At 37.1% G+C, this 22,229-nt stretch overlaps 1 protein-coding gene and 1 long non-coding RNA gene across 4 annotated transcripts in view; one reads left to right on the forward strand and one right to left on the reverse strand.

Annotated features, from left to right (window-relative positions):
* The window catches only part of LOC136797565 (protein polyglycylase TTLL10-like), a 33,457-nt gene extending 18,155 nt beyond the window's left edge, over positions 1-15,302 (reverse strand). Inside the window, exons 1-7 of one of the 3 annotated variants that reach the window (XM_067054149.1) lie at positions 15,155-15,302; positions 10,158-10,302; positions 9,803-9,918; positions 9,166-9,253; positions 8,684-8,771; positions 8,284-8,385; positions 7,611-7,831 (exon numbers count right to left, since the gene is read on the reverse strand). In XM_067054149.1, coding sequence (XP_066910250.1) covers positions 7,611-7,831; positions 8,284-8,385; positions 8,684-8,771; positions 9,166-9,253; positions 9,803-9,918; positions 10,158-10,302; positions 15,155-15,241 — 847 coding nt within the window. In that variant the 5' untranslated portion in view covers positions 15,242-15,302. Of the gene's footprint in view, positions 1-7,610; positions 7,832-8,283; positions 8,386-8,683; positions 8,772-9,165; positions 9,254-9,802; positions 9,919-10,157; positions 10,303-10,405; positions 11,960-12,612; positions 12,732-15,154 lie in introns of those variants that run through there. The other 2 variants (XM_067054150.1, XM_067054151.1) reach the window with 2 other exon arrangements.
* Positions 15,303-15,533: 231 nt separating this feature from the next.
* LOC136797568 (uncharacterized) lies at positions 15,534-21,629 on the forward strand. The gene is made up of 2 exons (XR_010845267.1): positions 15,534-15,849; positions 20,491-21,629. It is a non-coding gene; the product is annotated as an uncharacterized lncRNA (long non-coding RNA).
* The last annotated feature ends 600 nt before the right edge of the window (positions 21,630-22,229 follow it).

Consider the following 22,229-nt stretch of genomic DNA (forward strand, 5'->3'; position numbering starts at 1 on the left):
GTCGGTGTAAAATGCTGATCGACACAGGAGCATCAATCTCATGTATCAATGAGGAATTCTGGAAAGAGGTGAAGCCGTTTGGATACCCAATTACTTTGACACCTCATCAGGACGTGGCAACCTTCTCTGGGGATAGCATTCCAGTGAAAGGAGAATCTACTGTACCATTGGAATTGGGGGAGTATCTTATAGACCAGAAACTTATCATAATCCCATGTACACACGATGTCATTCTTGGTAGAAATTTTATGAAAATGACAAAGGCGGTCATCGACATTGGGTCAGATGACATTACCCTTTTCGATCATTATACATTGCCAATGGTATGCACGATGAATACTAACAACCAAAGAAAATTGGATTGGGATGATGCGCGTAATGAAAGTGGGTTCGGATTTGAAGGATCAGATCTGATAAAAGTCAAACTACAAACAACGACCATAATTAAACCAAAGAGAAGTGTTAAAGCAGGTGTATTCTTGTCACGATCTGCACCTGTGGGAGAATCATTGTATTTGCATCAGCTGGACGGAAAAGATTATGAAGTAATTGCACCTACAGTAACGGAATACAAACATGAAATGATGGATGTAATAATATACAACCCCACGAATAAGGATGTTAGAATTCCGTGTGAAACAATCGTGGCATTTATGGATCCGATTAGAGACATCACGGACATGTTCCAGCCACAGACACCAAAGATCTGCACGATAGCACCAAAAATGTGGGAACCAATAGAATTTGACTTTACAAAATCAAATGTGTCTGAAAATCAAAAGCAACAGTTGCAAACTTTTCTAAGAAAATATAGGAAGGCATTCGCTGCCATCAATGAGGAACTAGGAAGTACCTCTATAGTTGCACACCATATTAATGTTAATAGTAATACAACACCAATCAGGCAACAACCGTATCCCACTTCGCATACTAACCGACAGATCATTCAGGAACATATTGATGACATGCTGAAAAGAAATATCATCACTCCATCAGTGTCAAGTTGGTCTTCACCAATTTTGATAGTGAAGAAAGTTGGTAAGGCGGACAGATTTTGTGTGGATTATAGGAAGCTCAACGCAGTTACAGAAAAAGACTCATACCCGCTCCCAAGAATTCAGGATACACTCGACGCACTGCATGGGGCAGTTTTCTTTTCAACCCTGGATTTGAGATCAGGTTTTAGGCAAATAGAGTTGGACGAAGAATCAAAGCCATTGACCGCTTTTACAGCACACGCCGGCCTGTTTCAGTTCAACGTTTTACCTTTCGGTTTGGCTAATTCACCGTCTTGTTTTCAGAGATTAATGGAAAGTGTCCTACGAGGACTAACATGGAAGAAATGCCTCATTTACATAGACGACATAATCGTCTTTAGTAAATCATTCAAGAGTCATCTGGAGGATCTTGCAGAAGTTTTTGACAGACTCCTTGCGGCCAACGTAAGGTTAAAACCTTCCAAGTGCGCTTTTGCTAAAAGTTCGGTTGAGTATCTTGGACATGTAGTATCAAAAGAAGGAGTGGCTCCGGATGAAAGGAAGACCGAATTGATAAGGATATTTCCTACGCCAAAAACACCAAAACAAATCAAACAGTTTCTAGGACTGGCAGGATATTACAGAAGATTTGTAGAAAATTTTTCGAGGATCGCATCTCCTATGACCAAGCTACTGAGAAAGGACGAAAAATTTGTTTGGGACGAGGATTGCGAAGAGGCTTTCCAAGAACTGAAGAAGAGGCTACAAAATCCACCAATTTTGGCATACCCAGATTTTGGTAAGCCATTCGAACTTTTCGTTGATGCCAGTGGGACAGCTGTAGGTATGGTTTTGGCACAGTATCAAAACAATATGGAAAGGGTAATAGCATATGGAGGTAGAACCCTGAATAAAGCAGAACGGAACTATTCCGTTACTGAACAGGAGTGTCTTGGTCTAATTGAAGGAATTAAGACCTTTCAGCAATACCTCCATGGTAGAAGATTTACAGTTCATACGGATCATAGCTCTTTAAAATGGTTGCTCAATCTAAAGCATCCGAAAGGACGACTAGCGAGGTGGGTAATGAAGATACAGCAATACAACTTCGACATTAAGCATCGTCCAGGGAGAATCCATAGCAATGCTGACGTTATCTCTAGGCACCCGTTGCTGGTCAATGCACTTACAGAAGAGATGAGAAATGCTTCATCCATATCAGATCTACAAGCTAACGATGAGCAACTTCGCTATTTAATACACTATCTAGTTTTCGAAGAAATACATGAGAACGACGAAAATCCAGAGACAACAATCTCAAAAAGTGGAAACTACATTATCGATGAAGATGGCTTGCTCTATCACATATATGTGCCTGAGTCAGGAAGGAAGACAAATACTTTCCTTCAACTAGTAGTCCCAGACACTTTGAAGACCGAAATACTGCACCTAGCCCATAATGACAAATTATCAGGAGGGCATTTTGGCGTTCAGAAGACTTTCGACAAAGTACACAGCAAATTTTACTGGACATCACTTTTGAAAGATTGCAAACAGTGGATAAGAGAATGCGACAAATGTAGCACACAGAAACCTTTAATGGGATCCAAAAAAGCTCCATTGATGCACTTACCAGAGGTAGGACGTCCATTCCAGAGAATCGCAGTAGATTGCTGTGGGCCTTTTCCATTAACAAAGAGAGGGAACAAACACATCCTAGTGGCAATAGATCATTTCACCAGATGGCCAGAAGCATGGGCTTTGCCAAATACTGAGACAGGGACTCTGGCCAGGACGTTGGTGGATGAATTAATATGCAGACACGGAGCTCCAGAAATGATGCTGTCAGATAGGGGAACAAATTTCATTTCTAAGCTAATGCTGGAAGTATGTAGACTTATAAATACAAAGAAGTTAAACACATCATCATATCATCCAGCAACGAATGGAAAATGCGAAAGACTAAACGGAGTTATTGTAAAAAGATTATCCATGTATGTGGATAAAAACCAACAGGATTGGGACTTACATCTTCCGGGGGTGTTACTATCAATAAGAACCACACCCTCATCTTCAACCCAAGAAACACCGTTCTTTCTAGTATATGGAAGACAACCACGCCTTCCAGGTGATGTAGCCTTGTTGCCAGATAAAGAAGTTCCAAAGGACCAACAACAATACAAGGAAGAGCTTGTCAAGACCTTAACACTAGCACATCAAATGGCAAAGGACACGGCGTCGAAACAAAATGCAAGAATGGAGTTTTATTACAACAAGAACGCGGCACCAAAAACATTCAACGTTGGAGACATGGTTTTAATTTCAAAACTCAAAAGAGATGTGGGACTTAGCCCAAAATTAGGCCCAAAGTATATGGGTCCTTATTTAATCAAGGAAAAATTCTCGGACGTGTTATATAAACTAACGGATATGAACGGACGAGACATGAAATCTCCAATACATGTAAACAGAATGAAAAAGTATTATAAAGACCAAGACGCGGTTGCAGACTCAAGCGGGTCTTCAGATGAATCATCTGACGAGGCAGAATCAGACTCAGAAAACGATACATACATAAAACGAAAAGATGAAATTATTAAACACCGTAGACGGAAAGGTCAAATGGAATACCTCGTGAGATGGCATGACGACAAGAAAGACTCTACTTGGGAAGAAAAGAATTCACTCGACCAAGAATTGCTGGATAGGTACATCAGAGGGAACAGACCTTCCATAAATAACATCAATACGCAAGTTAGCTACAAGTCAAATTACATAAATGGTACAACGATTATACTGCTGTTGCTATTGAATTGGATCACAAGAAATGAAGCTATAAGGCTGGGACCAGTCTTTGATTGCTCTAGAGTCAAACCAGCAGGAATATATCGCTTTCCGGATATTAAAAACTGCACGGTTCCAAAAGATTATCCAACACAAGGAATACAAACGTTTAAAGCAGAAGTGCTACACGAATCTCCAAAGTATACTCCAGTCCAAGTGTACCACTGCTCAAAATTCAGAGCAACGCTTACATGCGCCGAGGAATTTTTTGGAGGAAAGAAGAAATACAGGAAGACAAATATACTAACGACGGATGCTGCAGAATGTAGAAAGGCATGGGCTCAAAAGTCTTTCGAGGACTTTAGATTAAAGCCCGTGGATGGATCAAGTGTTTGGGAACTTGATGTCTCTGAAAAATACAACTGTAAATGGATGGCGAAAAAGACAGCAATTTTCGTACATTACAGAATTGTTCAGTACAAAGCTTACATCGTGGGAGGGCAAAAAGATCTCCATCAAGCAATAACTAAATCTAGATGTAAATACTCAAAGACTTCATGTGTTCCAGAGGAAGATCCACGGTCGGTACTGTTCTGGGAAGTTCCAAAGCCATTAGATGATAAGGTATTCCACTCAAAAGGTATACACACGGTAAAGATGATGGGAGATATGATACTCGTCAGAGAGTTGAAAATAGGTGGCACTATCATAATGAAAAGAACAGGCACATTCCTTTTAGACAACGGATATATGATCCAGAAGAAAGCAGCTTCTAAAAGTACACTCGATACCATACTGGAATATACAAAAAACATGAGAAAGTATATCCCAAATAACGAACATTGGTCACTGGTTGAGGCTCACCTAGCGGCTTTATATCAAACGGAACGTTTAAACCTCATATACACGTGGAATACAATATGCAAAACCGAACAACGGATTCAGAAGTTGGAACAATGGGTGCTCAGTACGTTCCCGGATAGCAGTACAAATTACTTGAGCCAAATTGGGAATTCATACGAAATTTCAGGTGATGCCATCGGCATAAATCAATGCTTTGCGATTTCATCCTACACGATTGCTTGGAACCGTATGCATAACAACACGTGCTATCATCATTTCCCTGTATATATACCGTATTCTCGCAAATTGTTCTTCTTAAATCTACCAAGTAGATCTCTTTTGCACAAAAGTCACAAAATAGATTGTTCCAACAGACCGGCAGGAACTTATATTATAGATAAAACCAATAAAGCCTACGTTATTGGGCCAACTGGAAAAATGGTACCTGCAAAGTTATCATACATGATTAACAAGAAGCCGTTCAATCAAAATGATTTGATCGAAGGCTTCGACAGTAGCTTATACGAACCACGCCCCCCGAAACTTGATCAATTCTCAGTTTTACAAGTAGTCTCACTTACCAGCCAAACGATAACAGACCTACACCAAGCTATACAGACGGAATCAGATTCAAACTTTATGACAGGATTAGGAATGGCCCTGGGAAGAACAATCGAAGCAATCGGGGATTCATCATCAAAGATTGTAAAATCTCTTGGAACAGCCATTAAAGATGGACTTAACGGTGTGGGAGATTTGGACAAAGCTGTGGTAGGATCAATAGCTAACGCATCTAGTATAATTCTACCAGCAGCAGGAAAGGCATTGGAGGGAGCAGGCAAAGGGGCAGGAGGATTCTTCAATTCTATTTTTGGAGGAATACTACGAACAGTAGTAATATGCCTATTAGTTCTAGCTGTAGCATATATCCTCTTCACAAAACCTGAACTACGAAAACGAATTCTATTATTGTGTAATAGGGCAAAAAATGATGTTCCTGAGAAAAATGTCGCTATAAATGACAACGGACTTGACGCACGTCAATTGGAATTATCAAAGACTAAATATCATAATACTAACTTGTCCCGCCCTCAGCAAGGTGAGAAGAACATCAGAATATTGTACCCAGATGTATTAAACAGTAAAAAACCTACTTCGCCATACACTGCAGTGGACTAAGTTCGTGGGAAGAAATGAATCTTACCCAGAATTAAGTCGAATTTAAATAATTAGAACATTGACTTGAGAGACTCGAATGTCACAAAAAAAAAGTTGAAAATAGTGTCAAAAACAAACTTCACCCAAAAATATGGGACAATATAATCACATAAAACATGTTTAGTCCTTCAAAGACAATGAAATTTCGAAGCCAGAAATTAAAAAATATAGTTAGTCAAAAAGGCCCACCCTATTTATATATGTGGCCACTCTCACAGCAGATGTAGTACCGGAATTTGTTGATTTATCATTAACTTAATTTACTTTACATACACTTTTATTGGTTTTGAATTTTATGTAATGGCTGGCCGCCCGATTCGACAACAACATGAGGAGCAGTACAACATTTTTCCAGAAGGCCATACCCTGCAGGATGGCCTGAATTTATTAGAAGGAAATTTGGCAAGGCCTCAAACCATGGGAGATCAAACCTTGCTCACATATAATAACATGCATTTGGCTATGCAGGTGCAGTTATTGACACAACTTTATGCACAACACCTTGCAACACGTTACGGTGGTGATCGTTGGGATTACGTAGTTAAGGGTTGGAAAGAATATCCTTCGCAAGAGCTACGGCAATAACATCGCAGTCACCATCTTTTAACACACCCACATCATCTTTTCGACCACATCTGTTGGAAGCTATACGTAGACATAGAGACTTTACTTTTACCGGTTCAACAGACCATTACCAAGCCAGGAGGATCCTGTTGAACAACGTTACCCGTGTTAACGAAGGCGACCATCGGCGACCAGTTATCAATAACATTCAGAGCACGTTTTTCATTAACATTCATCTTACGTTCTTTGAGTAAGATATGACCAACATGAACTTCGGTGGTAGAGAAAGAGTCTTTTTGTTTGATCTTTACTGGGTACTTTTATAAGCTGATATATTATAGAATTAGAAAAGCTGTTTATTAGACGTGATTATATAATCATTTAATATTTTATTTAACGTACCGTTTGTACTCGTGACAACATATTTCTGACGTATTTTTATTTTTCATTTTCTCTTCTGACGGGGACCGTCAGTCTAAGAGGGATGGTATGTAATAGATACAAAAATCAGTAGAAATAAACATGTAAAAAACATTAACCCGTATGTCGTAAAAGGAAAGTTTTAGACTTCAAACAAAGACATAAAAAGTAAACCTCCATCAAGAAAAAACATTTCTATAGCTAAAATACGACTTCTACACGTTTTGAAGAATCAGCAAGAAAACTCTTTCTAGAAGCTTTCTAAATTGAACTTTGAACCAACGTGGGAGGAACGTTTTGAAGAATCAGCAAGAAAACTCTTCCTAGAAGCTTTTCTAAATTGGACTTTGAACCAACGTGAGAAAAACGTTTTGAAACCTAAGCAAAAAAGACAACATCAAAAAGGTATAAATAGCCGAAGAAATCAAAAAGAGATCAGGTCAAGATTGGAGAAGAGAGAGGAAGGACACAAGGAAAAGTCACAAGAAGAAATTGGAAGTTGGAGAAATTGAAGAATAAGAATTATATTGTAACTAAGAGTGTGAATTTAAAGATAAAGAAAAGAATCTAAGGGAAAAGATTAAAGTTAAAAGCGAACCCCTTAAATATTCGTTGTCAATTTATTGTTTGGAAAGCTTGGAAATTAATTTATCAGTAACAAGTATTAACCTACCTGTTACACTACACACAGCTATGGGAAAAAATAAATTGGCAAACAAGCAACCAACATTTCGAGTGACCATATTTTTACTGAATGATAATAATGCTCCGGAATAATTTCTGAATAAAAAATGAAAATCTTACTCTCTTTGAAATCTTTTGTGTCTTCTTCTTCATCTTCATCATCAGATGTTGCGCATGCGTATTGCTCTTCTTCTTCCTCATCGTCGTAATTTTTCCTTTCTTTGTCCATGGGCGTGGTCGTAGTCGTAGTCGTGCACGTGCTTTTGATGGAGAAGATTGAATATTTGGAATCATGTCTACCGATGGGTTTATCTCTCTCCCATTTATGTTCATCACAATAACTGAAAAAATCAACAACCATTTTGGAATTAAACATTTGAAAGTATTTGAATGAGCAATCTACAACTATTCAGTCATTGGGGGATTTCTTCAACCACCACCCTCGACTGTCATTATAATTATCATTAATGTTAAAAGAACCATATATACACCCCTGTCTGTGTCACAGACCCCCTGGGACCCCCACAGACAATCCCACTGGAAATTTGGCCAAAAAACACCCTTCAATTTCATGCTCACTGGAAAATTGAGTTTGTTTTCATCTCCATTTAAAATTCAATCGAAAAAATTCCACGCCCATCCCACGTGATTTTTTTATCCCCACTGTGGGAAGAAGTTCTACTGGGGCTGTGAGACAGGTCAAGTTATGAAAAGAAAAAATAGGATAATCTAGCTCAAATTATGATTATTATGGCAAAGATAATAAACGGTTGGTGAAAATATATTTTCATACCTTTTACATATACCATTTAGCCATGAATCGATACTTTTAAAATGGTATTTCATGCTATGATAACTCTCAGCTTTGAACTGGTAAGAATCGTGTATTTGTACCCTAAAAAGAAACGAAGCTAAAATTGAATACTTATGATTCCACTCTTCGTGATCTTTCGGTTGCTTTTCTTGGCTGAATTTTTAGAGGATTATTTCCAGGTTAGAAATAGTTTGATTGTCTGTGGTTTAGTCTAAGTGAGTGACCTTTCGTATCTACCCAGAGTCAGTCTTGGTTTTCTTGTTGGAAAGTGAGGAAAAAAGAAAAAAAAGAGAAACACAGCCAGGGTTTCGAGGGAAAATTAAAATTGGTCTGTATGTTGAGTGCCCACCAATAAGGAGAGCTGGCTTTACTTACTTACTTTCCCCTTTTCCATCGGGCGCCAATTGTTTTTTCGCCATCACCAAGCCAGATCTCTACATGGACCATATTGTGTGGATAAGCTTTGGCTGAAAGTACAAAGCAATATTTTGATATCTAATACACGTTCTTTCGAAACAAAAGGAAGTATAACATAATGATTGGCTCAAAATGAACGATGGCCCAGTGGTCTAAGGTATCAGCGCCTCAAGGGGATCAGATCAGTTCATAGATAGCCGAGCCAAGTGGCCGTGGAACCATTGAAAACAACCAAAAGGCTGTCTAAAAGTCCTAGATTGCTGGGTTATCAATGTAAAATAAAAGGGTTGGCAATGAACATGTTGGGAAGCCATAAACCAATGGATCAGAAAAATTTGAATCTAGTCATCCGGGGATGCCATTGTCACTTTTCCCCGACGTTAAATTTGAAATGAAGTTCTTCGTTTCTATATTTCAGGAATGTCTACTTTAAAATTTACTTACATTTTTCGTTATAGTAAGTTCCAGAAATGAAGACTAGATCACCTTCTTCCATATTCTGTTCATCAATACATTCTGGTAAGACATCGTACTGAAGAATTCAAAAAGAGAAAGACAATGTTGTTGGGTTCATTTGCGCAAGTCATAGAATTGCAACTTTTTAAGAAAAATATTGGATATCATGTTGGATGAAGTTGATCCTCGTCAAACTTTTCATCCAACATCTCTTATGAGATTGACGTCACTTTATGTCGGCTTCAATGTTGGATGCGTTATTTGCATAATCATATTGGATGAAAATGTTTGACGTTTTTGAACAAATGACTTGTCATCCAAATGTTGGATGCATTTGCGCCGGCCTTTAGGTAGACTGGGCCACCTCACCGTTAGGCAGGGAGCCCCTAACATTTTGAAAGAAGATTTCTAAGAATCTTATTTCTAAGTAAAGAACAGGGCCTTTAATGACAAGATTATAAAAATTACATTAGTCTTGTTTAGTATTAGTGACGAAAGAGGCTGTCTGTAAAATTGCTGTCAAGTTTTTATATATAAACTCAAGAAGAAAAAAAAACTAGCTATTTATTGAAAGAATCTTTTATGTGAAAGGATGAATATCTGAAGGATAGATCTTCCTTATTACCTGATACGCTTGATTTCCAGGACCGAGTCGAAAGCCAAAATCATCTTGCATTTCACGTTGAACACGTCTTACAAGTGCACAGCAATCGAGAAACAAGTCAGAATCATATTCTGGAGCTTGAAAATATCAAAAACACAAAAACGCATCTTAAAGCAATGTACTATACACAGTTTTAAACGAAAAATAAAATGAGCTAAAAAAAAAGACTACACAGAAAGAAGTATACTGCCTCTCAAGCCTGTACACACAGATTCAAATAAAATTGAAAGCCGTAAAAATTATTATTTTCAGCAGAGGACAGAGTTTATGATTTCAGAAAGAGGAATTTAAAAGAATATGTACAATTTTTTCTTACAGCTAGGTTCGTGATATTTCTTCTTATAAGGTACTCCAATGTATTTTTTAGCAATTGTTACAAATTTTGATCTCAGAACCAATTTCTCTTCTTCAGTACGATAAGTATTGCTTGAAGAACCCTCCATTGTGTGAAATAGCTCCTTCTAAAACAATAATGATGAGTTTAATTTTCTGATGCAAAAGACTGATTTTCACAGAATGTCAAAGTTTGATGATTATTTCTAATTAAGTAAAGATAAAAAATACTGCACAGGACTGTAGGACTTCTTAGATTCATCATTAGCATAAGACAACGACATTGGTTCCTTGGTTTTGTTTGTTTGTTTTACTGTTACATGGAAAGAATTTAGTTTATAAATGGTGATGTCAAGGACCTTTTCATCATCCTTGACTTTTAAAGTATCAAGTATCAAATAAAGTCAACCAACGAGACGGGTTTTGACTAGACGTGCGGGGAGGAGAGCTCTATTTTGACTTGAGAAAGTAACTGCTAAGCTGCTGTTATTAGTTATAAACAACTAAAAACTTACCGTGCATATTCAAAAAAAAGAAAGAGTCATTTAGAGATAATAAAATTTGTCGAAAAACATTAAACAAGATAACTGATTTTCAAGCCAATCAACAACAAATCTGCAGGCAGCAAACACTGTGTAAAATTGTGTGTGTGGACCCTGTCTCTTTAGGGATATTTGGAGTGTTTCTTATTTTGCTAGCAACTTGCAAATTGAGGTTAAGTCTGGGTCGCTTTGCAACCCTAATACAATACAAGTTTTTTATCACCCAAGCCAATTTATATGACTTAGCCTGCAAGTAGAGCACTGATTTTCTCCTTTTAAGTGATTGGTCGTAGTCTGGTAAGTCGGTGTCGGGAACTGGGCACTAGTACCGCTCGCTTTAAAAGTTTTTTATTCAAGAAGATCGCTTCAAACAAAAATCACCTTTCGGATTCTACTTGTTCTTTCCTAGAATTCTTTTTCCACGGTACGGAAAATAGCTCAAGGCAGATACCGTCAACTGCTCTAACTTGGGACGATTGGTCGATATCTGGCCTGTATTTTCACTTACTGTTAAATCTCTTTATCATACTTTCTGTCATAACATGACACGATAACTTTCACTGATAGCGCGCCCTTTTTACCTTTTTTTCAAAATGACTGGATGCTGATTGGAGAATTAGAGAACGACTGCCGCCTAACTGCCTATCTTCTGATTAACTAATAACGATTGTGTATCTTGCCGCGCGTGTGACGTCAAACGCTCCATTGTTTTGCCTACTAATTTGGTCTTGTTTGCTCCAGACATTCGCGTGTGTTCCAATACAGATTTTTTTCATATTTCGATTTTAAAGCCTACTTTTTTAATACGCCTTTCATTAATTCTTAACTTCATGGCGATGTTTATTTTCAAGGAACCCACCAGAGAGATCATTTGAAATTTTGGTCAATGGTGCAAATCTTCATGAAGAAAAAGTTTTTTTAGTTTTGGCAGATCACATTGAAGCAAATGGCTGTAAAAATTTTGGTCGAAATGTCTGCTCTCCTATTTAGCAAACCTAAATCTCCTGATTTGGATACTACTTTCCTAATTAGCTGAGAGGTATCCTAATCTGCAATAATCCTTAACTGAACTGCTGGACTAAAGGTGTCCGACTAGTGGGACATGTGGGATGGATGCTTTAGCTACACAGATCAGCTGACTAGCAGTATAGACTTATACTTGTATATCAAGATTACGGGATTTTGAGTACGGGCCGATTTTACTTTCGTTTTGAGTGGTTTCATTTTCGATTTCAAGCAAATATCTTAGCAACGGGGTGCTCGCCCATAGTTATACAGGGGTTTGTACAAAAAAACTAAACATAGAAAATTTTTCCAAATCCCCCATTTTGATAAATGTAATGAAAAATGAAATTTTTCCATGTTTCACTTTTTTGCACTTATTCTTCAAAATGAAAATATTTAAGATTTTAAGTTCTTCTTTTATTCAATGATTTTTTTTGACACTTTGTTGACAATCTAACTCTTGCATCAAATTCCCGCTTTCTTCAGTAAATTGAAGATGAGAAAAACCTAAGCCACGGATCACGGATTGAAACAAATATATGAAGGGTGGGATTTTACAGCCGCCTGTCATGCAAGGCACTGAGAGGCCAAGGGTACCAAAAAGAAGGGCCGTTTGAATTGTGGCAACCTCATTGGTGGAAATTTGATAAACAGCTGCAAAGGAGCGCTGGGAAGCAATCAGTAGAAGAGACCACTTTCGTTTTTGTTGCAGATTTCAATATAAACTTCTCTCAGGGATTACTTGTCGATGTACATGTATACATGTCTTGTGTCAACTTGTCAGCATTGTATTGATGTAAAGGGAAAGATAAAACAGGTAAGACTAGCTTAGTTTCTAATCCTGATATAGCTAGAGCAACCGAAATTTTTTTATTCAAATTTTTCACTTACTTTTTACTTTTTTGAAAATCCTTTTTCGACCAACGGTTAGACAACTTTTAACATGCTCTTCGTGTTTGTTTTGATTTGTTATTTGAGGCAATCTTCTTAGAATAAAAAACTTTCGAAGCGAGCGGTACTAGTGCCCAATTCCCAACCGACGTACCAGTCTGCGACCAATTGCTTAAAAGAGAAAATCAGTGCTCTACTTGCAGGTTAGGTCATATAAATTGATAAGGATGATAAAGAAACTCATAAACTTTCCCGTATTAAATTTCTTTACACTTGTTCTTTTGTTTTATAATAAGCTCACATTTCTCTTCAGCATGTTTTTTCAGAATTTTTCTTCAAGTTGCCATTTTTTTCTAAAGTTTGGTTTTGTTTTGTTCTGAAAGTGGCGGTCTATGGAGAGTCTTCATTCAATAAAAACGCGGGAATTTTTTATGTCTATCCGGAGATTCAATATACCGGTTTCCTTTGTTATTTCAAACCGAAGCTAGAAACTTTGCATTGGAGCTGCCAAGTTGAAGACCGCGGACATGCCCCTTGAATGTTTTGATCGCAATGTAAGGTCTTCTTTTTTCTCTCCGCATCTGGAATGTCAGCCTAAACTTAAACTCCCATATCAGGATTAGAAACTAGGCTAGTCTTACCTCTTATCTTTCCCTTTACGAAAATACAATGATGACAAGTTGACACAACAATTTGACAAGTAATCCCTGTAAGAGAACTTTATATCGAAATCTTCAACAAAAACGAAAGTGGTTTCTTCTACTGATTGCTTCCCCTGGCGCTCCTTCGCAGTTGTTTAGCAAATTTCCACCAATGAGATTGCCGCATTTCACACGGCCCTTTATTTTGGCACCCCGTGGCCTCTCAGTGCCTTGCAACACAGGCGGCTGTAAAATCCCACCCTTCATACATTTGTTTCAATTTGTGATCCGTAGCTTAGGTTTTTTCTCATCTTAAATTTACTGAAGAAGGCGGGAATTTGATGCGAGAGTTAGTTTGTCGACAAAGTGCCGTAGAATAAAAGAAGAAATTAAAATCTTAAATATTTTTATTTTGAAGAATAGGTGCAAGAAAGTGAACTATAGAAAAGTTTCATTTTTAATTGCATTAATCAAAATGGGGGATCTGGAAAATTTTCTATGTTTAGTTTTTTGCACAAACCTCTGTAAGGCGGTCATCAAAAAATTGTTCTATTCGCGTCACCCGCCCGCATCAAATTTTCCGATGATTTTCCGGTGCGGAGATGCGGAAAAAAATCTGGGAAAAGCAATTTGTTCTTTTAAAGTATAGCTTTTTTCTCAATTGCTCTGACAACCATCGAAAATTGTTTTGCTCGCGTTACCACCCCGCCCCTGAGTTACTGGCGTGATTAAAAAAACCCGGGAATGTTTTTGACCGCCCGTCCACCCGCATGCATTTTTAACACCCGTTGCGACGCGAACAGAGCATTTTTTCGATGACCGCCTAACTATGGGCGAGCACCCCATTGCTAAAATGTTGGCTTGGAATCGAAAATGAAACCACTCAAAACGAAAGTAAAATCAACCCGTACTCGAAATCCCGTAATCTTGATATACAAGTTTAAGTCTATACTGAATGTTTTGATCGCAAAGTAGAGTCTTCTTTTTCTTACTTTTGATTTTGTTGGTTGCAGACAGGACGTCTAATTTCGAAACTGATTGCATCAACTTCTTTATCAATAATATTTCAGACAAAGGAAACTGTATCCAGCTGAATTTTACAGAAATGCTTTCTAGCATACTCATCGTTTTGGACAGTATTTTTTGGAGTGGGAGTTGAAGCGTTTTTTCTTACAAAACTTTTTTGTCCACAGTAGCCTGGTAGCCATTGCATTGTTTATTTTTTTCGAAAAAACCGGGTTTTTCGTGTGCTTCCGTGCAAAGTTGGATCTTTCGGATTCTACTTGTTCTTTTCTAGAACTTTTTTTACACAGTACGGGAAATAGGTCAAGCACATAAACTACCTATAACTACATAAGAAATTCTTCAGAGGCTTGTTTTTGTATGACTTTTTCTGGGTTCAAAGACGTTCGGTCGCCAACTAGACCGGTCGCCAACTGGGCAGGGGACTATCTATCGTCTATAGGGCCATTCCAGAATTTGTGTGTAACAGGGGGGCGGACGACACAGGATTTCAGAGGGCAAACGTTTTCATCAAAATTTGAAATTTCCAAAGCGAAAGAAGAAAATGTATGAATTTCCAAGGCAATTGAATTAAATTTCCAATGCATTTTGCAAAAATACATGGATTTTTATTGAAATTTCTGACCACCACTGGAAAAGAAAAATTATTTCTGAGGCTAGAAAAAATGCACGTCGTCCGACGGGGGTAGCATAACAAAAATTTTCTGGAATGGCCAGGAGTTTTCGAACTTGAAAGCCTCATAGGGTTGTTTTTCGTTTAGGATTTTTTAAATGTAAATAGTTCATAAAAAAGAAAGACATCAAAATTGAAAATCAAATCAAATCAGTTTAAAAGCTTGTAACTTAGACTGACTAAGAACAAAAAGTATTTTCCTTACTTTTCTCTTTTTCTTGAATTTTTCAAAATTCCTTTGTAATGATTGTTTGCTATCACAAGGATTTTCTTTTCCCAGAGAAATGAACATTTCAGACAATATCTGCCTGTAAAAGGCAAACTTGCATGACTATGGTTTTTTTACCAACATACAGCGATGCAGATTTCCCATCAATTTTGACTTTCACTTTCGAAAAAATCCGCCATATTTGTTTTGATTCTGACGTCATGATAAGCCTACATTTATTCGAAAGTCTATAGGCTAGTCAACGACTTTTAATCGCGAATTCTGATTGGCTTATTTTTAGCCACAAAAATCTGATTGGTCAAATTTTTGCTGGAGGAAATTCAAACTCAAATTCAAAACATTGGACCAAAAGTTTGTATTATCGCGGCAGTATAGTGACCAGCAGGACCAGGTGGATTTCTTGCATTTTGTAACTTGTTTATGATAATCAGAATGGGTGCTTATGTAGCTAAAGAGGAAGATGAAAGTCTTGAAATTGCAACTCCACACTTTGAAAAATACGGCAATTTGGTATCCTCAACGAGTGACGATCCAAGGTCTCCTGCAATTGATGATGTAAAACGAACTCCTCTTGTTTTTCGCGATCAAATAGAAGATCCACGTTCACCTCCCTCTGGATACGAGCGAACACCTGTTTTTTCTATACCTGAGCCTGGCACTCCCAAAATGAGGTAATGCTCATAGTATAGATATTTAACTGATACTACTACTTATAGGTAGATACTAGGTAAATTTTTTAACGTTTTCAAGCACTTCTTTATTCAATTGAGCCTTAGCTAACTTTTGATCTAATGAATTGAATTTGATAAATGATTTGTCAAAATGTAAGTTTATCTTTCTTCTTTCCAATGAAATACCGTGAGATTGGGTAACTTGCATCAGTGGAGGCTAACATGCATAGCCCTCAAATGAAAGACCTGGCTGGTCAATATAAAGTTAAATCAAAACAAAAATGGTAGAGTAGAGCTGCGCGCAACGCTGCATAGTTGTATTTTAATGACCAGCCAGGTCTTTCATTTGAGGGCTATGCATGTTAGCCTCCACTGATGCAAGTTACCCAATCTCACGGTAGGACTTGTTCTGTTGTTCTTTGGAAATTTTTAGATTTCAAGAAAATTAGTGTTAAACACCAGACGTAAATTAATCGAACCAATCGAACGGTATTTTTAATCAAACTTTGTCGAACTTAATCGAACTTTGTTGGCCGATTAATGTTCGACTAAGTTCGGTTGTTAAACTTTAATTGAATACTCACAAATTTCTCAAAATACAAAGTTCAATTAAGTTCGATTACTGAAATCAACTCCCCGGAACCCCGGTCGAGACCCCCACATAGTGTCCTCCCCCCCCCTTTATAAAGGGGGGGGGGGGAGGCTGATTTTGGCCCTTTTTTTAAAGTATGGGGGAAAATGAAAAATTTGAAATTTGCTGGGGGAAAATAAAGAGGGGGGAAAACCATAAATTTAGGAGATTTTGACTAGGGGAACTTCACTGATCTCAAGGTGATCTTGTTGCAAAACCTAAGCAATAAAATCAGCAAATCTTTTGGGATAAACCAACTTTTCAATACAATTTCATTTTTCCAGCACTTTCAAGGCTATTTTTTCAAGCTTTCCAAAATTTCAAACTTGATTTAAGGCATTTTTATGTTAACCATATGGGGAACCGCAAAATCTTCAAATAGCTGGGGGAATTCAAAAAAGAGGGGGGGACCGAAAAATTTTGAAATATGGTGGGGGAAATAAAAGAGGGGGGAATGGAGAAAAATTTTGATTTTTAGTGGGGGGAACCAACCCACGTGGACACTATGGGCCCCAGGGGCCGTCCACGATGGTACCAAATGAGGTCATTTTTCCCAATTTTCCAATTTTTGTCGGCTTTTGACGACGCTTTGAGGAACTTTGAAGGACCCCCACCGGTGCAGGTGTGTACCCTCACATCCCCCTCACCAGTGGGCACCAATTGGACCCCCGGGACCCCCAGGAGCCGTCCACGGTTAGTACCCAAAGGAGGTCATTTTTTGTTGTCCAGACGGTGTCAAACGAACAACTTCGAACAAAAATCGCAATCGAACAAAAATCGCAATCGAACGTAATCGAACGCGATCGAATAATTGCGATATGATTGTCGAACGTAATCGAATCTCAATCAAACGGCCGATTCCTGGGTAATATTCGATTGTGTTCGAGTAAGGTTAGATTGGTTCAATTGATAATTGACTATGTTCGATTGCTTCAATTGATTGTCAATTACATTTGATTACGATTCACGGGTACTTAATAGCCGTCCCCCCCCCCTGCTAATTAATTTTTCGAAAATTTTCCACCCAGGACATTCTTATTCCAACCCCCCCGCTTATTAATTTTTGGGAAAATGTTTTTGAAAGTTCCCTTTTTTGTCCTAATTTAGCTGTATTAGCCTCCTTTTCAAAAAATTTCCACCCAGGACATTTTTATTCCAACCCCCCCCCCCCCGCTTATTAAGTTTTGAGATTTTTTCCAACCCCCCCGCTTATTCCAACCCCCCCGGCTATTAGGTACCCGAGAGTATGTTCGATGAGTTTGATTGCAATTGAAATAAATTGGATCACTCCATTAGAGCATTAAAGCAAATAAAATCTAAAAAAATTGAATCAATTGAACGTAATCGAACATAATCGAATACAATCGAATGTTTTTGAAGCAATCGAATGGCAAATCCTGGGTAATATTCGATTGCGTTCGACAATCGAATTGCAATTATTCGATTGTGTTCAATTGCGTTCAATTGATTCGGCGTTCGATTCGTTCGATTGACACCGTTTGGTGTCAATCTGGTTTTGTCTCATTGTCGAACTTTGTCGAACTTTAATATGTTTTGTCGAACTTAATCGAATACTCACAATTTTAGCGACTTTTGAAAAGTTCGATTAAAGAATTTAATCGAACTTTTGTCGTTCGATTAAGTTTGACAAAGTTCGATTAGTTCAGTTATAATATATAAAGGAAAATAAACAAGCAATTCCTTCAAAAATCATTCAATAATGTTAGAAAAATGCATTGTCAAAAAGGGTTAAGATTTTGCAGGCCACTGTGAAATTGTTTTGTGTGTTTCTTTTTATCACAAACAATTGGCATATCTTTCATTCATGTTTTGAAGAGCCTTAGAGTGACAGAAAAGGCCATAGACACCTTTTTTTTAAGAATATCTTCTGGAAAATAATGTGCCACAAATGGCTTACCATCAACTGCTCTAACTTGAGACCATCTGACAAAACATGGGATGGCTATTTGGCCACCATTTCACCGAACCTCCAAAGTCATTTGATTTGGAGTTAATGAACAGCGTATTAAAAGATAATAATTCTCTACTATCGGCATCCAGTCATTTTGAAAATTAAAAAGGGCATGCTATCAGTGAAAGTTATTGTGACATGCCGTTAACTGCTCTAACTTGGGACGATTGGTCCAAACATGAGACTGTTGCATATCTGGTCTGTATTTTCACTTACTGTAAAATCAAAAGAGAAATTGTGTATTTTTCGCCGTTCCTTAACTCAAATCAAATGATTTTGGAGGTTTGGTGAAATGGTGGCCGAATTGCTGTCCCATGTTTTGTCAGATAGTCCCAAGTTAGAGCAGTTGCCAGTATTATGACAGAAAGTATGATTGATAAGCTTAGTGGAGTTCAGTGGAGTTATCAAAACAAATTTATTGTCAAAGATATTTAACAGTAAGTGAAAATACAGGTATACCGTGAGTAGTCCTAAATCCGATGGGGTCTTTCAAAATAAAAATCATTTGAAAGATTTTTATAAAAAGTTTATTTCACTGAAGATTGCCATCCTGGATGGCATGAAACTTTGAGTATGAAAGCAACTTAAATTGTTTTCTTTACTCAAACCAGAATTATCTTCTACCTTAAGTGAAGAAATTTTGGCGGGATGGCTGAAAAAGTCTTTTCGTAAGGAATTTAACCAAATGGCGGATTTTAAAATCCGAAATTAGGATGAAACATTGATATCAGGGGAAAATTGTGAAAATTGGCGGGAATTTAGATTTGGCAGATTTCAGACAAATTCGCCAAAATTGCATATTCTTCCCTTAAGGTACAATAATACCAAGGTGAAAATTGGCCAAATTGTAAGAATACCAAGGCTCAAAATAAAGATTTCAAGTGGGTCGGACAATATGTCCGATCAGTGTTGCTTTAGCTTGAAAATTATGATTTTCTGGTCGGACAAGGAGCTATTTGGGTCGGACAATGTCCGATGTCCGACCGCTATTTCAAGCCCTGAAATACCTCTAGGGTTTAACAGATTTTGATAGGGTAAGAATACAGTCCTTTTGTATTTGATTTTAACAGAGAAAAAATTGGGTTTTTGATAGGCTTGATTTGAAATTTTAAAGGCAGAAATATAATTTTAGCTACCAATGTGCACACAAAAGTCTCAAACTCTCGAATTGATCATTTTTTGTGTTTGTATCAGTTTGCATAAAAGTCTAATAAAAGTAATGTGATGCTGTAAGAATATTTCACCCTCAATTTTGGCAATTTCTTAAGAATACTTGACCCTCATCCAAAGTACACTATTCTTATAAAAAAGCACGTATTCCAACTATGTCTGACACATAAATACCCTTTAATAGCTACAATCAGTGCCATAATATATTGGCACTTTTGGCTAATTTACCATTTTTCGAAAATTGAAGATCGAGCGAGAATGTCAATTTCAGGCCTTCAACTTAATTTTATCGACTATTTCGATCTGGGAGGGATTTATTGGTTTCTAGGCTATATTTCAAGCCCTACTGGACCATTTTTGAACTTTTGGATCCTCAGATCCTAAGGTCATAAGTCTTAAGTCTAGCGTGAAAACTCAGAGTTAAAACTCTACCCTTCCAACCTACTTTAGAGCGTTTACAAATCGATTGTGGTTTCAAAACACCCCGGTGAATTTCCCTTTTGTGACTGATTGTAGTTTGCTGATAAAAATTTGTATCTTAAGTCTGTTCCAAAAAAATTGACAGTCTGCAACCTTTCATACATTTCTCTTGAGAAAATATTTTTGATTTATATTTTTCTGAAACTTGGAACTTCACTGATTTCAGATATGTTTTCAAGTCTTTCATAGCTTTTTTAGAGCAAAAGTTACAGCTCTTCAAAAGTAGGCTAAAAAATAGCAAAAAATGGGCAAAATTGAGGGCTGTGACTTTTGATCCAAGAAGCAATATTAAAAAAGCTTGTAAATTAAAATTGATGAATAAGCAAACATTATCACTCTTTGTATTCAAAAAAAAAAACCTTGAATTTCTATTTTTTATCCATTTTAGGTTTAAGATGGACAATCTTGGCTTTGAAGATTCTCCTCTCTCCAGTGTTAATGAGAAACTGTCAGCCATAAGAATCAGCGAAAAGCAAAATGACACAAGTGAAGACATCAGCAATGAAAATCTTACACCAGAAATGGATGCACAATACTTGGAAGATGATATTCCAAAGGGCATTGACGAAATCGAGTCACCGATATCTTCCAAAACAAATAGTGAATTGTCTCCACTTATCAAAGATAAAAAAAAAAATGTGAAAAAGTTACGAAACCGGAAAAGTAATGCATCTAATAAAAACAAAAACGCTTTGTTTGAAACAAGCTTTATTCAAGCCATATGTGGATAACGAATCAAGTGAAATGAAAAGCTCAATAAAATATGACACTGTCAATAAGCAGCGCAGACCTTTATCCAACAAGAGTATTAATTTAGTACTAAATAACCCTAATGTTGATGATGCTAGTACTGACATAAAGAAAGACAAACTACAACCTTTTAGTTTTGAAAAAGCTATTGATAAGGAAAATATGCCTGTTCTTTGAATGAGAGCATAATCAATTCGATGGGCTGTATCTGGCTGTATAAATATGGCATACTTGTATTTTTTTTTTGTGATTGATATAGCAGAAAGTGTATCCTTTTCCATGAAAATTTTATATATTATAATTAATTTTGGGTTAACCTATTTAAACCCATAGCTGCATTGAAAGGATTGATTTTACCAGGATTGGATGGTGTTATATGTTATACCCTGGAAAAGTCAGACCTTGTCCTTGCAATGATTGTCACTGAGGTCGTTTTCCTCTTGAAATATCATCAGAAATGTCCTCTGGGTTTAATTTTTCTTATGACCATAGATTTGTATCATCTTTTAGCATTTTAAGTATTTTGGATTAGCAATGGTTTTTTTTTTATTTGAAACGTAGAAGAGCAATTTTGAAATTAAAATAACGATATTTTAAAAAAACTTTCAAGGTATGTTTTTAAAATATGGGTGATAAAAATAATGTTTGCACAATGATTGCAATTATTGTCTTAAGTTACTGTTGTATATTATTATATCATTTATTGAAAAACAATATCATCTATTATTAATTTTGTATATAAAATAGATAAATAAAAGATATTTACTTTGAAACATGCTTTTGGTTCTAACCTGCTCCAAGTTGGATTTAGTCACCCACTCCCCAAGGCATGGCTTGCTACCTCTCCTTTTTGGGCTGAAGGCGGGGCTAATGGTCAAGTGGTTGCTGGCACTTATTGAAAAAGTATTGAATTGGACGACTGGCTTCGTCAGCATTGATCAAATTTGTACACTCTTGATTTTGATTGGTCTAGAAAATACCAAGACAGCGTTTCTTTATTATTAGCCCCTTGAAATTTTGGGGAAACTCGTTGATATCCTCAATCTCGCTCCCTTAGAGTATATTCTGGTATAACTTTAAAAATATGTTTTTTAAAATCTAACCTAAAAAGGTTGAACAACAATGATGCGGTTTCAGATCAAGTAATTATAATCAAATCTAATGATTGTTTTTTAGATTCAGTAATAGCAATCTTTAGCATGCGAAACATAGACAGTACTAGTGCCATGATGTCCATAAAAAACAAGTTATTTCCTTACTTTTCTGTTTAATTGTAGAGGGGGTGGAATGAGCAAGGGATGGTACTCTGCATAGCTTATGTAATGGACCCATAAGCTGCGTACTCTGGGAGAAAATCCATAAAATGGGGGTAGGGCG

Source organism: Clytia hemisphaerica, unplaced genomic scaffold (genome assembly GCF_902728285.1).
Source record: "Clytia hemisphaerica strain Z4C2 unplaced genomic scaffold, Clytia hemisphaerica genome assembly, whole genome shotgun sequence".
NCBI classification, from domain to species: Eukaryota; Metazoa; Cnidaria; class Hydrozoa; order Leptothecata; family Clytiidae; genus Clytia; species Clytia hemisphaerica.